The sequence below is a fragment of the Tamandua tetradactyla genome, chromosome 20, assembly GCF_023851605.1.
Source record: "Tamandua tetradactyla isolate mTamTet1 chromosome 20, mTamTet1.pri, whole genome shotgun sequence".
In the NCBI taxonomy this organism is placed as follows: Eukaryota; Metazoa; Chordata; class Mammalia; order Pilosa; family Myrmecophagidae; genus Tamandua; species Tamandua tetradactyla.
The window spans coordinates 59,114,364-59,130,142 of record NC_135346.1 but is presented as its reverse complement, the minus strand read 5'-3'; the positions used below and the strand labels follow the sequence as shown (position 1 = coordinate 59,130,142).

Here is a 15,779-nt window from a genome sequence, read left to right as displayed (position 1 = left end):
ATAAATTTGGTAGTGGCCATAGCTGAGAACTGTTCCAGCCTTCATGTCGGTTTAGTAAAGGGTACATGTCCTTGTTTCTATAACTACTGATACATTTCTGGAAGGGTAGACCCCTTGGGAGGGGAGTAGCAGAGAACTTTTGGCTGTCCTACATATTTCTGTATAGTTCATATATGTTTTGTGTGCCAAAGCTGTCAGAATGCAACACACCAGAGATGGATTGGCTTTCAAAAAAACGGGGATTTATTTAGTTAAAAACTTACAGTTCTTCAGAGGAAAGGCAGCTAACTTTCTTCTGAGATTCTCTCTTACACAGGAAGTCAAAGGGCCATGTCTGCTGGCCTTCAGCCCTGGCTTCTGGATTTCAACAGCTTTCCCCAGGCTATTCCTTTCTGCATCTCCAAACACCTGAGCTGAGCTGCTAGGCTGAGCTGCCTGGGCTGTGCTGCATTGAGCTCTCTTCTGACCTCTCTCTTTGACATCTCCAGCTAATTAGATTAAACACCTCTCATTGCAGAAGGCACTCCCCTTAGCCGACTGCAGATGTAATCAGCCATAGATGAGTTTCACATGGTAATGGTTCTCGTCCACAGCAACAGAACCAGCCATCATCACCTGGTCAAGTTGACACCTGACCCTAACTCCCACAAGTATGTATTACTTTAATAATAAAATAGCTAATTAAAAAAATATATGATATGGAAAATATATCTTAGCACCAAATCCTGAATATGTTTGAATAAGTTCATTCATTCAAAAGGAAATTTTCTTAAACATGCAACCAACCAGTCACCTCACCCTGTGACCTCTAGCAGGGGTTATTAATTTAAATGCCTAGAGGCACCAAGCAGGTGCTGTAATTTAGTGGCCAGGTGGCGTCTGGCTTAGACAAGGAGGCATTCGCGGAAGAACCACCCCACTCAGCTCCAGCCCTTTGCTCTCTTGTGGGAATGTGGTTAGATCTTCCGATGTTTTTTTCAGGAGAAGCCAGAAATCTGGATTTTTAATGTGAATTTAAATCTCCTAGTTAAAAAATATTGGTAATTATTTGTTTAAAAGCATTAGCTTTTAACAGGTAAGGGTTAGCAGGTAAGAAAGGGCTCTACTAGGCTGCAGGCCACCACCACTTTTCCACCTCTGGTCCGCAGCTCGCTTTCCCCAGTCCTGACATGGATGTTTCTTGCCGGGCTGTGTACTGGGATCATTTGGATCCCGATGGACCCCAACCGTCGCTGGGGCCCCAGGACTGGATTCAGGTCTGCTCCTCCTGCTTCATCCCGACTGGATGTGAGGAGTTGGGGAGTCGTGGACGCCCTGAAAACTCCGACGTCTCCAAGGCGTCGAGCTGAGTAGGTGAAACCAAAGACCAGAAAAGGCTCGCCTCGGGCCTCCCAGCGAGTCCGAGGCGGCGAAGCGGTTGGAACCCAGGCCTCCGCTTCCATTCTGCGGTCCTTTTTTCTAGACAGGAAAAGGTAACTCCAGAGACATGGTCAGGGACCCTCAGCGTAGGGCCCACCAGCCTACGCGAGCAGCCCACAAAAACTACAAGTTCCAGCATGCCCCGCTTCACAGACGCCCCTCGCGCTGCTCGCAGGCTCCAACCCTCCCTCTGCTCCCCACTGGCTCCCAAGCCTGACGTGCTCTTTCGTGATTGGTTGTAGCTCTTGTCGCTCGTATGAACCCATTGCAGAGCCTGGACGACAGGTGCTTCTGAACCCCCAAGGAGATGGAACGGCTTTATACCAGGATGGGGGAATGCTCAGCAAATAAAGCCGCCGCCCCCTCGGCGGCGAGACCTAGCATTTTAACTTCCAGGCGTTACTAGGGTTGATGAGTTTCCGGCCGGAGGCCATTAGATGGGACAACCGGAAGGCGGAAGTGCTAGGGCGGAAGTGGCCGAGAGGAGAGGAGAATGGCGGCCGTAGGTTGGACTAGGCTCTGGGGCTGGGGCCGGCGGTGCCCGGGAAGGCCTGGGCTTCCCGGCCCCGGCCCCGGCCCCACTACACCTCTACTTCTTTTTCTGTTGCTGGGGCCGGTGGCCGCGGATATAACTGACGGCAACAGCGAACATCTTAAGCGGGAGCATTCGCTCATCAAGCCCTACCAAGGTGAGGTTCGAGGCAAGAATAAGTAAAGGATGAGGGCGAGGCTTGACAGGGTTGGGGGAGGGGTTTTCCTCTCTCCTGAGCAGAGCACGTCTGTGGGTTCCTGCCTCTGGCAAGGCCAATCCTGACATGACCGCTTAAGCGTCTGTCTGTGCCCGTCTGTCTGCCCCCCAGGGGTCGGTTCCAGTTCCATGCCCCTCTGGGATTTCCAAGGCAGCACCATTCTCACGAGCCAGTATGTGCGTCTGACCCCTGACGAACGCAGCAAAGAGGGCTCTATTTGGAATCACCAGGTGAGTGGTTCCTAAAGGCTGGGCATACCGTTCAGTAATCCTCTAGTCCCTGCCTCCCCAGTAACCGAGACCTGAGCTTGGTTTGAAGGCTTGCCCTCTTTACCCCCCTCTTGGTTACACAACGAGTAGTAATAGATAATGGGTATTGAGTAGTTAATGTGTCAAGAGCTGGGCTTGGCGCTTAATTCTTTCAAAAGCCATATGAGGAAAGTGATATTATCTCTTTTCTAACTGAGAAGTTGAGGCTCAGGAGTTGAGGAAGTGCCTTACCCAAAGTCACATTGCCTGTAAGTAGAGGAACTTTCAGGTTATCTAAGTTAACCCCCTCAAAAGTGGGAAGAATGGAATGAGCTGGATCTTTGGATATTTGCTGTGTGTTAGATGCTGACCTTAACATGCCTTATTGCAGTGAGTCTCAAACAGGCCGTTAGAAATAAGGGGCTATCATGACTTCTTGCAGAGAACCCAACCAATGAAAAGCATAATATTTAAACTCTGATCTGCTTGATCGCCACGCCCAGCAATGTGCAGGATCTTGTTTCACTGGACAGTGGGAGAGCCCCTTAGAAATACTTGCGGTCTCAGTCCCCCTCCCCAGTGCTTGGTTGAGGTTCTTTTCATCAGTGGTGTTAAGGGAATGGACTCGAGGATAATTCTGTTTAGACAGTGTTGGTACCTTACTGGAGTTTCTGTGACTTTTGCCCCAGAGGTCATGGGGCCTGAGGTGTCACTGGCATGTTGTATGTGGGCTGTGATCAAGATGGGGTGCTACACAGACTCCACATTGAGGAAGCCTAAGTCAGGAAAGGGGGCGAAAGGGAAATAGCTTTGGGCTAGGTCACTCCGTAAGCTTGGATAGGAACCTATCCTGCCCAACCTGCCTGATCCTGTCTCTTCCCACAGTCTCAGTTGTTGGCCAGTGTCCTAGTGTTCTCCCTCAGCCTGCTCTCTGTTCCTTTCTGGCTGATTTTCCCACTGAGTTCTGGAAGCCCACGCTGTCCTTGTGTTGCCTCATCTGCCTGTCCCCTCAGCTCTTCCTCTCCTTCCTTGTGCCTTCACACTGCTGCTACAGGCATCTGAGGTTACTTTCATCAGCTTTCACGTGGATCCTCAGAGTCTGCAGTGTTCTGCGGAGGGGTAAACATGCGTTATGTCAGCACAGTTTGGTGCCTACTGCCTGTTCTTCTCCAGTCATTCTCTCTGTTAATTTTGTTCAGACTGCCTTCTTGTCTCAGGACCTTTGCACTTATTGTTCCTTCTGTCTGGGACACTGCCTCCTGGCTCTTCATGCTTGGTTCCTCCTCATCTGTTACATCTCAAGTGCCACCCACTCAGAGAGTCATCAGTAACCCCTTTACCTCCCTGAATCACATTCTGTCACATAATTCTGTCTTAGAGCTTTTGGATAATTAAAAAAAATGATAATGTAACCTTTTATTTTTCATGAAAATGAGTTCAGTATAGTATTAAGTTTAAAAAAGGGGGGTTACAAGTAGTGCTGGAACTGCTAGAAATTGGGTTTGGCCACAAGTACCAGATGCAGCCAAGACAGTGGCTTAAATTATGGTTGTAGGTGACTGGTGGTTGTTATTGTCCATAGCGTGGATATGTCACAGGGCTGAGAGGGTTCTGAATTTCCTTCTCCACCCCCAATTCAGCTCCAGGGACCTTTCCTGCTTGGCTCTGCTGATATTCCCAAAAGGCTTGGAGTGTTTCCTATGATTCCAGAAAGAAGTTACCTGGAACTCTTAGAAAGAATTTTCTGCTCATTGTTTCCCCACATCATTTCTTCCTTTGCTGAACTGGAGCGATGCTGAACTGGAGCGATAACCTGTTCTCTTTTTTGCCCCTTACCCTCCCTCGGTTTGGGAGAGGCACTAAGTTAGCAAACATTTACTGAGCACCTGCTGTCTTCCAGGCAGAGATAAGCCACAGCTCCTGCTGTGTGGTGGGAGTGGCTCCAGAGGAAGCAGTGACATCTGCCAAGGCACAGTTCTCAAAAGAACTATAACTCCATGTGCCTGATGGCTGGGGCCCAGAATTCAGGAGGCCCAAGGGCTTGGCAGGCCCTGTTCCAAGAGGCCTTATATGCTATTTTAAGCAGTGGTCTTTAAGCTTTTTTTTTTTCCTTATGCACCATCTGGAATTATATATCCCCTTAAAAGTTGATATCTAAAATTGTTTATCATAACTTTAAATTGGCAGAGGATGTAGTTTCTAGCATATTTTAAATAGTGACATTTTAAAATATAATTTTTTGGTACTCATGAATGTGTTAAGTGGAATCTAAATATCATTGCAGCTTGATATCTAGTTTTTCTTTTAAAACAATAGGAAAAAACCCAAATTGTATTTTTAATGAACCTGTTTTCATTTCATTTCCTACCCAGAATTTTATCCTAATGCAGTATATTTAATGCTCAGAAATCTTATTGATTAGCCTGTCATACTTCTCTCCAATTAAAATGAGCAATAATTTAAATTCTTTAAATTAAGGTCTTCTTGGGACCTTGAAACTCAGTGTTAATATCTTCTGAGTTGAGTTATTGCAATTATTATTGGAACACAGTTGACCAAAATAAATGTATTATATACTACTCAATTTTTGAATAAAGAAAAGTCAAAATTTATTGCAGTGCGTTGCAGTGAGATTCTCCTCCTACCCCTACCCCCAGCTGGATGGGTATTATCAAAATGAGACAGCATCAGCACCACTCTTTTTTGTTTGTTTTTTGTAGATGTGAATGCTGAAAAACTGCGTTCACTTAAGTAGATTGAAATGGGGGGGGAATTCTGTTACAGCAAGTTCACCTAAATAAACCCCAAATCATATAGCAATCTTTTTTTTCAAAACTTTTTAATGATGTATCAGTTGACTGTTGCATTAAATCTGCCTTCAATCCTGTTGAAAGCAAATGTGGAAATTGTCAGGTGATTTTGTTTTACTTGGCTTGGAGTAGGGCCAGGGCACTGGGATTTCAGAGCCCCTTGGGTGAGTCTACCATGGGGTCAGGGTCTGTTCTCTCCTAGCCCTACTTCACCTGCTTAAAATGCTTCAGAGGCTTTACATTGTATCGCAATACTTCTGTTTTCTAATTGACAGCCTTAGCAGGGTTGCATGGAGGCTTTCCAGGGCCTGCTAGTCTGATAGGAATCCGTTTCCAGTTCTTCAGTCAATATGTGCTCTTTCCTGAAAATTGATCCCCTGCAAACATGTCCGAGGTAGAAGAGTCAGCTTTCCTTTCCCACCTCCCCGTTTCTCAGTTGTCCTGTGCAGAGGCACTCCCTTTCCCAGTTTGGGATCGTGGAGGGTTGTTTACAGGTGGATACAGTTCCTGGGCACCAGAGAGATCATTTGAAACTTGGTTTCTGGAATGACTTTTGCATGTGTTTTATGTATGTAACTTCAAATACAAGAGGGCTTTTCTAGTTTTTTTTTTTTTTAATTGGATTATCACCAAGGAACATACTTTCTGATTTCAGTCCTTTGAATTCTCTTGAGACTTGTTAATGATCCTTCAAATGGTCAGGGTTTTTTTTTTGGAAACTTTTTTTTGGAAACGGGAATGTTCCATGTGTGCTTGCAAAGAATGTGGATGCTGTGCTTGGCGAGCACAGTATGCTGTTTAGGTTCTTTAGGTCAGGTTTGCTGGTTGATCTGTGTGCTTCCTCACATCTTGTCTGCTTGTCAGCCTGTTTGTGTCTGTATTTTTGTGGTTCTTTCAGTTTCTGCCTTATGTATTTTAAGACCATCCTGTATGCATGTAAAAACTTAGTTAGATTTGTTCTGTTTTCCTGGTAAATTAACTCTTTTGTCATTAAGAAGAGATCCACTTTAAACTTTCTTAGTATCTGTATAAGCTTTGCTGTATAGTATCACTGTACCATTTTGCTTTTGGTTAGTGTTTGCATAATGTAGTTCTCCCATCCTTTTACTTTCTTTTTACTGTCTCATTATGTTTAGAATTGTCTCATAAAGAGCATATAATCAGTTTTTTTGAGGGGTATTTTTATTTATTTTAATTTTGAGGTAATCATAGGTTCACATGCAGTTGTAGGAAATAATGAGATCCTGAGTACCTTTAGTTTTTTTTTTTCTTTTTTTAATCCACTGTTTAGTCTGTTTATAGCTAATGGAATTACTGATACATTTGGATTCAAATTTCTCTTTTTTACTATTTACTTTCTGTTTATCCATTTCCTGTTCTCTGCTTATTTTCTCTCTGGTCTTGACTTCTTTTGGGTTGATTTTTTGTTGTTGTTGTTATTCTATTTTTCCTCTTCTATTAGCTTGGAATTTATATTCTCTTTTTCTATTGTTTTAGTGTTTACCCTACAGTTTAAAACACGCATCCATATTTTACAAAGTCTATTGATAATGTGTCCTTTGGCCGTCTTCTTGACCAGTACAAGGGTCTTAAAACACGCTAAGTTCTTTTATCACATTGTGGCCATTTATTTATTTATTTATTTATTTATTTATTTATTTTTAGCATCAGTCCCTTTTTAATGACATTATATCTTCATTTCATAATCTTAAATTACATGTAGATTTTTTATAATCTGTAGTACTTTCAAGGCTGTCAAGTAATTTGTTTAATCTAAAAGATGCACCATTCCTATTAAAGTAACATAATTCACCCTCCTACCTCATAGTTCCAGTCAAGTGAAGGACTTATTTTTTAAATTACAAAGCATGCACAGAACTTCCATTCTAAACCTAACTTCAGTTCATTTAATAAGAGATTACTGTTAAACATTTTAAAGACTACACAAAAGGATGGCAGAAATATAGATGGCTCTTAAAAGAATGTTCCAAAAAGCTTAACTGATCATTTTAAGGTTTTAAGAAAGTTAAAAAAGAAAAAAATAAAGCCTCTGTTTATGAAAAAACCTTTCAAGAGGTTGTAATTCTGTGACCGTTTATTTTATTTCTATTCTAAATCACTCAAAACATTGGTGTTTTATGCAGCCAAATGTTCCTTTCTATTTCACCCTGGTATTTACTGTATTCATTGCTCTTCATTCCCTCTTGAACCTCTGATTTTGCATCTGGATCATTTTTCTTCTCCCTGAAGAATGAAAGGCAGTGTAAGTCTGCTGGTGATAAATTTTTTGTTTGTCTGAAAAGGTCTTAATTTTACCTTCATTCTTGAAGGATATACACTTGCTAAGTATAGAATCTTAGGATAGCTGTTTTTTTCTTTCAACTCCAAATATATCACTCGATTGTTTTCTCCCAGCATTTCTGTTGGGAAGTCAGCTGTCAGGGTAATTGTTGCTCCTGAAGGTAATCTGCCCTTTTCTCTCTGTTAGTCTTTAAGTTTAACTGCTTTTCTTTGTCCTTTATTTCCTTCCTTCCTCCCATCCATTTTTTCCCTGTATTTTTCCTTTCCTTCTCCGTTTTCTTAATGTGCCTAGGTGTGGTTTTCTTTTTATTCATCCCTTTGGCTTATAGGACTTTAAATACCTGTGGCATGATGTCTTTGAATCAGTTTTAGTAAGTTCTTAGACTTCTCTTTATTCGTTTGCCTATTATCTCATGTCTCATTCGGAACTCCGGTTAGTAAGGATCTGAGATTTTCTTACTCCTTCCTCTGTCTCTGACCCATGCTTCTGTATCTTCCATTCTTTTGTTTTCGTTCATTGTAGATATTTTTATCTGACTAACCTTGAACTCATTGCCTTTCTCTCCACCTGTTTTTTTGTGTGTTTGTTTGTTTTTTGCATGTAGGTAGGAAATTTATTGAGTACACATATGAGAGAACAGGCAGGCGCCCTCCCACGATGATAGAGGCAAGTGGCCGCCAACATTGAGGCCATCTGCTTTTATTGCTTCGCTTTACTTCTCTCCCCCTTCCTTGTTCAGAGTCCTTCCTCCTCCCTCCCCTTCCTCCAGGGCTGTGTCTGATGGCAGATAGTGCGTTTGGGTAGGTTGGCTGCTGCGGGCGATTTTCCCTAGGTGAGTAGTAGCTCCCAGGCAGGGTATCTGTGGGAACAGACTTCCCAGCCTTGATTAACTATCCTTGCTTAAGGGCTTTTTTGTTTGTTTTGCTGTTATAATTTTTTTTTATTGTGAAAAATAATATATATATACAAAAAAGCAATATTGTGAAGCATACCGCAACAATTAGTTATAGAACAGATTTCAGAGTTCAGTATGGGTTACTGTGCTACAATTTTAGGTTTTTCTTTCTAGCTGCTCTAAGACACTGGAGACTAAGAGAAATATTGTTATAATGATTCAGCAGTCATACTCATTTGTTAACTCCTATCTTCTCTGTTATATCGCCACCTTTTTTTATCTTTCTCCCACTCCTGAGAGGTATTTGGTCTATGCCCATTCTGACTTTTTCATGTTGGAAAGGGCTGTTGATAATCTGGAGTAGGGGGATGAAACTAGCTGATGTTCTAGACAGGCTGGCCCCTCTGCATTTCAAGATTTACTGGCTTAGGAACCTATCTGGAAGTTGTAGGCTTTTGGAAAGTAATCATAGTACATGGAACCTTTGTAGAATCTCAGATAGAGCCCTAGGTGTTCTTTATGATTGGCAGGAATGGTTTTGATTGGAGTTTGGCAAACCATGTTAAATAGCAATCTCTGTCTGAAGTTAATGTGAGAGTAGCCTCTTGGCTCTCCTTGAACTCTCTCAGCCACTGATATCTTAGTTTATTACAGTTCTTTCCCCCCATTTGATCAGGCAGACATTGTCAGTCCCACGGTGCCAGGGTTAGGCTCATCCCTGGGAGTCATGTCCCACATTGCCCGGGAGACTTTCACCACTGGAGGTCATGTCCCATGTGGTAGGGAGGGTAATGATTTACTTGCAGAGTTGGGCTTAGAGGAGAAAGAGGCCACATCTGAGCCACAAAAGAGGTCCTCTGGAAGTAACTATTAGGCATAAGTAAGTATAGGTAGGCTTAGCTTCTCTGCAACATACATAAGCTTCACAAGAGCAAGCCTCAAGATCAAGAGTTTAACCTAGTGACTCGGGAGTCCCTAATGTTTGAGACAGTATCAGAGGTTTCCTTGGTGGTGAAGTTTAATAGTTCCATATTTTTTCTCCCATCCCTCGAGGGACTTTGCCAATACTTTTTTATTTTTTATTTTTAAATTTTTAATTGTATTATGTAACATATATTTCCAGTACTTTTAATTGTCTGCTCACCGTATCTATAATGTATCGTAATGTATTACGTTAATCTATACAGAATTACAAGCCCTTATTTCCATTCTGGGCTCCATGTGTTTGGGTTGTTTAAATGATCTATACAGACAGGTTGAGCTAGATTATGTGCTGTAGAAAATTTAGGTTTTGGTCAAAATAAAACTCTCTTCCTTTGGTCTCATAGAATAAGTTCTAAAATACAACGTCTTTCTTAACCCTGTATTTTGATTTACCTTAGTTCCAACGCATTTGGCTTCGTTCTTATCTCTAATTGAAGCCTGATTTCTTTTTCAGTTTCTTTAGCAGTTATTGTATGTGGCAGTGCTGACTTTTCAGACCTGCCAGCCACCCACTGTAAGTCTTAGGTGTCACACAGGTACCCAGAGTTCCAGGGAAATACCAGATTAAACATATATAGCACAGCCTCTCAAAATCTAGAAATAACAGTTGCTGCTCTGGAATAAATGTGTCTGCCATCAGAGTTTACAATCTAGGCTCCAGTTTTCTTAACGGTAATTTCTAAATGATAACTGTTAATATTTGCTCTTTTGTTTCTGGCTTATTTTGCATCACATAATGTCTCGCAGGTTCATTCACGTTATTGCATACCTCACGACTTCCTTTCTGTAGCAGCACAATATTCAGTTGTATGTCTTCACCACAGTTAGCTACTCTACTTCTCAGTCAGTGTATCCTTCATCCACCTCCATCTCCTGGGCATTATGTATAATGTCCAAAGTCAACAGTCCGTGTCTCACATTATTCTCTCTCAGTGGTATAATCATCAACACTCTAAACTTTAGACAATTTTCATTGCCCCCAAGAGAAAAATAACCAATAAACACACCTTCACCAAATAGAAAATCCAAACCTCCCATTAACTCTTTTCCTCCCTGCCCACCCCCAATTATTTACCCCTGATATTGCCGTGGTACTGTTGATGTCTTCCTGTTAAACATCGCCCGTAGCATGCCATAGTAGTTTTCCCCAATATCCTGATATTGTGTACTCTTTGTAAAAGATTCATACTTTGGAAGTAGTTCATGCAATAACCTATTTATATTTGTAGTGTTTATCAGTGGGATACATGGCTCAATACAACCCCTTTGAATCCTGTTCATCTTTAGTATGGCAGTATTACTTACAGACCCATGAATGAACTGCCTTCACTTCTTCCATTCTCTTACATTAGCTAATTGTTCACCCATCTCTAGTTTCTGTGTATCTCTAGATATACTTATTTATCTATATATGTATTATGTATTCTGTATTATAAACCTCTGAGCGTTACCCTGAAAGCGAAATCATACACTGTCTATCCTTTTGTGTCTTGCTTATTTCACTCAGCATTATGTCCTCAAGGTTCATCCATGTTCTCGTATGCTTCAGGATGTCATTTTGTCTTAACTGCTACATAATATTCCATCATATGTATATACTAAATTTTGTTTATCCACTCATCTGTTGATGGGGATTTAAATTATTTCTATCTTTTGGCAGTTGTGAATAATGCTGCTGTCAACATTGGTTTCAAATGTCTGTTTGTGTTACTGCTTTCAGCTCTACTTGGTATATACCGAGTTAACGGTATTGCCGGATCATAGGGCAATTCAATATTAGTTTTCTAAGGAACTAAATGTTTTCCATAGAGGCTATATACCATTATACATTCCCACCAGCAGTGCATAAGTGACTCCACATCCTCTCCAACATTTGTAGTTTCCTGCCTGTTTAATAGCAGCCGTTCTCATAGGTATGAGGGTGGTATCTCATTGTAGTCTTGAGCAGCGTTTCCCTTATACCTGATTGTCTCTTCATGAGCTTTTTAGCCATCTGTATTTGCTGCTTGGAAGAATGTCTGTTCATATCTTTAGTTCATTTTATAATTGGGTTGCTTGTTCTTTTGCTGTCAAGTTGTAGAGGATATCAGATATCATTTTATCTCGTGATTTCCAAATATTTTCTCCCATTGAGTTGACTACCTCTTCATCTTTTTGATAAAGTCTTTTGAGGCGCAAAAGCATTTGATTTTGAGGAGTTCCCATTTGTCTATTTTTCCTTTTGTTGCTTGTGCTTTGGTTGTAAAGTTTGGGAAGCTACTACCTCCTATTACTAAGTCTTGAAGATGTTTCCTTATATTTTCTTCTAAGATTTTATGGTAATGGTTCTTATGTTTAGGTGTTTGATCCACTTTGAGTTAATTTTTGTTTAGGATGTAAGGTAAGGGTCATCTTTCAGTCTTTTGGCTCTTGATATCCAGTTCTCCCATGTCTATTTATTGGAAAGACTGTTTTGTCCCAGTTCAGTGATTTGGGGGCCTTGTCGAAGATCATTTGACAATAGATTAGGTGGTCTGCTTCCAAACTCTCGATTCAATTCCATTGGTCAATACTTCTATCTTTGTGCCAGTACCATGCTGGATTTTTTTTTTTTTTTTTGCATGGGCAGGCACCGGGAATTGAACCCAGGTCTCTGACGTGGCAGGCAAAAACTCTGCTTGCTGAGCCACCATGGCCTGCCCAAGTACCATGCTGTTTTGACCACTGTGGCTTTAAAATAAGCTTTAAACTAGGAAATGTTAATCTTTTCACTTCTTTTTTTCCCCGCACTTCGTTTTTTGTTTTTTTTTTTCCATTCTACATATATAATCAATAATTCTTAATATCATCACATAGTTGCATATTCATCATTTCTTAGTACATTTGCATCGATTTAGAAAAAGAAATAAAAAGACAACAGAAAAAGAAATAAAATGATAATAGAGAAAAAAAAACCTATACGTACCATACCCCTTACCCCTCGCTTTCATTTCCACTTCGTTTTTTAAGGATATAGTTAGCTATTTGAAGTTTCTTTCCCTTCCAAATTAACTTGATAACTAACTAGCTTCTCCAACTCTTCAAAGTAGGTTATTAGAATTTTTATTGGTATTGTGTTGAATCTGTAGATAAGTTTGGGTAGTTTACATCGTAACTACACTTACCCTTTCTGTTCATGAGCAGGGAATGTCTTTCTACCTACTTAATCTTATTTGATTTCTTTTAGCAATGTTATGTTGTTTTCTGTGTACTGGTCCTTCACATCCCTGGTTAAGTTTATGCCTAGATACTTGATTCTTTTAGTTGCTGTTTTGAATGGAATTTTTTCCTTAATTTTCTCCTCAGCTCATTGCTCATGTATAGAAATATTATGGATTTTTTGAACATTAAATCTTATATCCCACCAGCTTACTGAATTTATTAGCTCAAGAAGCTCTGTCATAGATTTCTCAGGATTTTCCAAGTATAGTATCATGTCATCTGCAAATAATGAAAGTTTTACTTCTTCCTTTCCGATTTGGATGCCTTTTATTTTGTTGTGCTTGATTGCTCTTGCTAGAACTTCTAGGACAATGTTGAATAGTAATGGTGACAGAGGGCATCTCAAGGGCTTTCTCATGATATCTTCTCTTCCGTCTCTCCCTGTTCTAGCTGCTTCCTGCTTGGTAGGGGATATAGGCCCTACGTGACAGGGCGTAGAACTTTCTGGCTATCTCCTTTAAGTTGAAAGGGGAGAAATCAAGAACTGTTGGAACAGCTGAAAATCCTTGCATTAGCATTATTTTGGAGTGAAAGACTGCTAGTCTGGAAAAACTTAACTTGGTGAGAAGCTTAAAAATGCAAGGGCCCATTAATAGCGAGAGAAGGATAGACATGAGCAGGCCTGCCTTGAACTGTTTTTAAACTGTTGTTAAACCTAGCTGTTTATTGTTAATTGTAGTTATTGTATTTTTAGTTCTGAAAGTTTTTTTTAGTGTAATTTTAAAACTTCAGTTATCTGCCAAATTTTTCAAACTTGTCTTTTATCTCTTCCAAGATAGTAAGTAGTTACTTTAAAGTCCTGAAGTCTGAAGTTCTTGAGGGTGTGTCCTGCTGCCCGCCCCACCCCCCGCTTTCGTCTATACTTGTCACTTTATGTACCTGTTCTTTGTTTTTTTTTTTTGAATGGCAACAAAATATGACTACAGTTTGCAGTTTTAACAATTTTTAAATGTACGATTCAGTAGTGGCAGTAATTACTTTTACAGTATTGTGCTACCATCACCATCTTCCATTACTAAAGCTTTTTTTCACCCAAAACAGAACTTCTTTACCCATTTAAGCAATAATTGCCCATTCCCCCTCCTTGTAGCCTCTGATAACCTCTAGTCTTGTGTCGATTTATTTCATCCTTGTTTCATCCTTGTTGTAGCATGTATCAGAATTTCATTCCTTTCTAGACTGAATCCTGGTTATTTTTTTATTGTGTGCCAGATAGTATATATTTTTAACTTCAATTTTGAAATAATTTTAGACTTAGAGGATCATTGAAAAAATAATACAAACCCCATGCAAAGAACTCCCATCATATCCCCAGATAGTTAGATTCACCAATTTTCACATTTTGCTGCCTTTGCTGTTTCATTCTATCAGGCTATCAATTCAGAACATTTGAGGGCAGGTTGCACACATCACGCTCCTTGAACACATAATACTTCATGTACATTTCCTGTGAACAAAGATCGTCATCTAATCACCTTAAATACAGTTAGCAAATTAGTTTACGTTCTATATTCCAATTTTTTCTTATGTCCTAATAATGTCCTTTTGAGTCTTTTCTCCTGCATTCTTAGATCCCATCCAGTATCATATAATATAGTTAACTATCATTATCTCTTTAGTTTATTTTTCTTTCTGTTCATTTTAATTGTGGAAACATATATATAATATAAATCTTCTCATTTCAGCCTTTCCTAAGCTTACCATTAATTGTGATTAAACACATTCAAAATGTTTCAGTACCTTCACCACCATCTGTTACTAAAACTTTTCCTTCGTCCCAAACAGAAACCCTGTATTCATTTTACATTAACTCCCTATTGTCCCTGCCCCCCCACCCTGGTACTGTCTACTCTACTTTCTGCTCTATAAATTTGCTTATTCTCTGACATTTTCTTTGCGGTTACCATGGGCTTAAATTTAACATCCTAAGTCTGTAACATATGTATGATTAATATCATACATGAACTATCTTTCTGTACCCCTCCAGCTGCCCACCTGCCCACTTTATGTAGTTCTTGACACAAATTACATAATTATACGTTATGAGTCTCGAACCATTGATTTAGCATTACATTTTATAAATTTGCCTTTTAGATTCTATAGAGGGTAAAAAGTGAAGTTGTAAACAAAAATACAGTAGTTCTGGTATTTATATTTACCCATATCATCTTTACCGCATATATATATTTCAAATGGCTTGTGTCAGTTGGCTAGTAACTTTTCCTTTCAACCTGTAGTGCTCTGTTTAGCATGTCTTACAGGGCTAGTGATAATGAACTTCCTCAGTTTTGTTTATCAGGGAATATCTTTTTTTTTTTTTTTGGCTTTTAAAAAAGGGAATTTAATAAGTTCTTAGTTTATAGTTCTAAGTCCAAGAAAATGTCCCAATTACAACAAATCTATAGATATGTCCAATCAAATGCATCCAGGGAGATATAGTTTGGTTCAAGAAGGCCAGTGAAATTCAGGGTTTGTCTCTCAAGTGAGAAGGCACATGGTGAACACAGTCACAGTTTCTCTCTCAGCTGGAAGGGCACATGGTGAGCAAAGCGTCATTTGCTAGCTTTCTCTTCTGGCTTCCTGTTTCATGTAGCTCCCCAGGAGGCATTTTCCTTCTTCATCTCCAAAGGTTGCTGGCTTGTGGGCTCTCTGCTTCTCATGGCTACATCGATCTTCTCTGCTCTCTCTGAATCTCTCATTCTCCAAAATGTTTCCTCTTTTATAGACTCCAGTAAACCAATCAAGACCCACCCAAATGGGTGGAGACACGCCTCCATCTAATCCAGTTTAACAGCCACTGTCACTCTGTTTATTACAAAAATCATTTCTTATTTTGTCCACAATAGAAGTTCGGGGAAGGATGTTGGTTTTATTTTTTTTCTTGGCATCATTTTCAACTACCACTATTAACCAGTCCACAGAGCTATGGGCTTTCAGAATATTCTGCCATTTGGTGAGGTCATCTTTTATTGTAGCTTTATACACTTCAGTATCACAGCATTCTGTCCAGTAAATATGAAGAAAGGGGAAGGTAAGCAGAGCTTTGTTTCCTTCTTTGGGCAGCAGCTCCTCTTTGAACTGAACAAAACTGGACTCCAGGTGAATCATCTTAGGGACACGGCCATAGGACCT

The 15,779-nt window shown here is 40.2% G+C and overlaps 1 protein-coding gene across 1 annotated transcript in view; it reads left to right on the top strand.

Moving 5' to 3' along the window:
- Positions 1-1,689: 1,689 nt before the first annotated feature.
- Positions 1,690-15,779, top strand: part of LMAN2 (lectin, mannose binding 2) — a 28,322-nt gene continuing 14,232 nt past the window's right edge. Inside the window, exons 1-2 of the mRNA XM_077137757.1 lie at positions 1,690-2,108; positions 2,280-2,398. Coding sequence (XP_076993872.1) covers positions 1,913-2,108; positions 2,280-2,398 — 315 coding nt within the window. The 5' untranslated portion in view covers positions 1,690-1,912. The remainder of the gene's footprint in view (positions 2,109-2,279; positions 2,399-15,779) is intronic.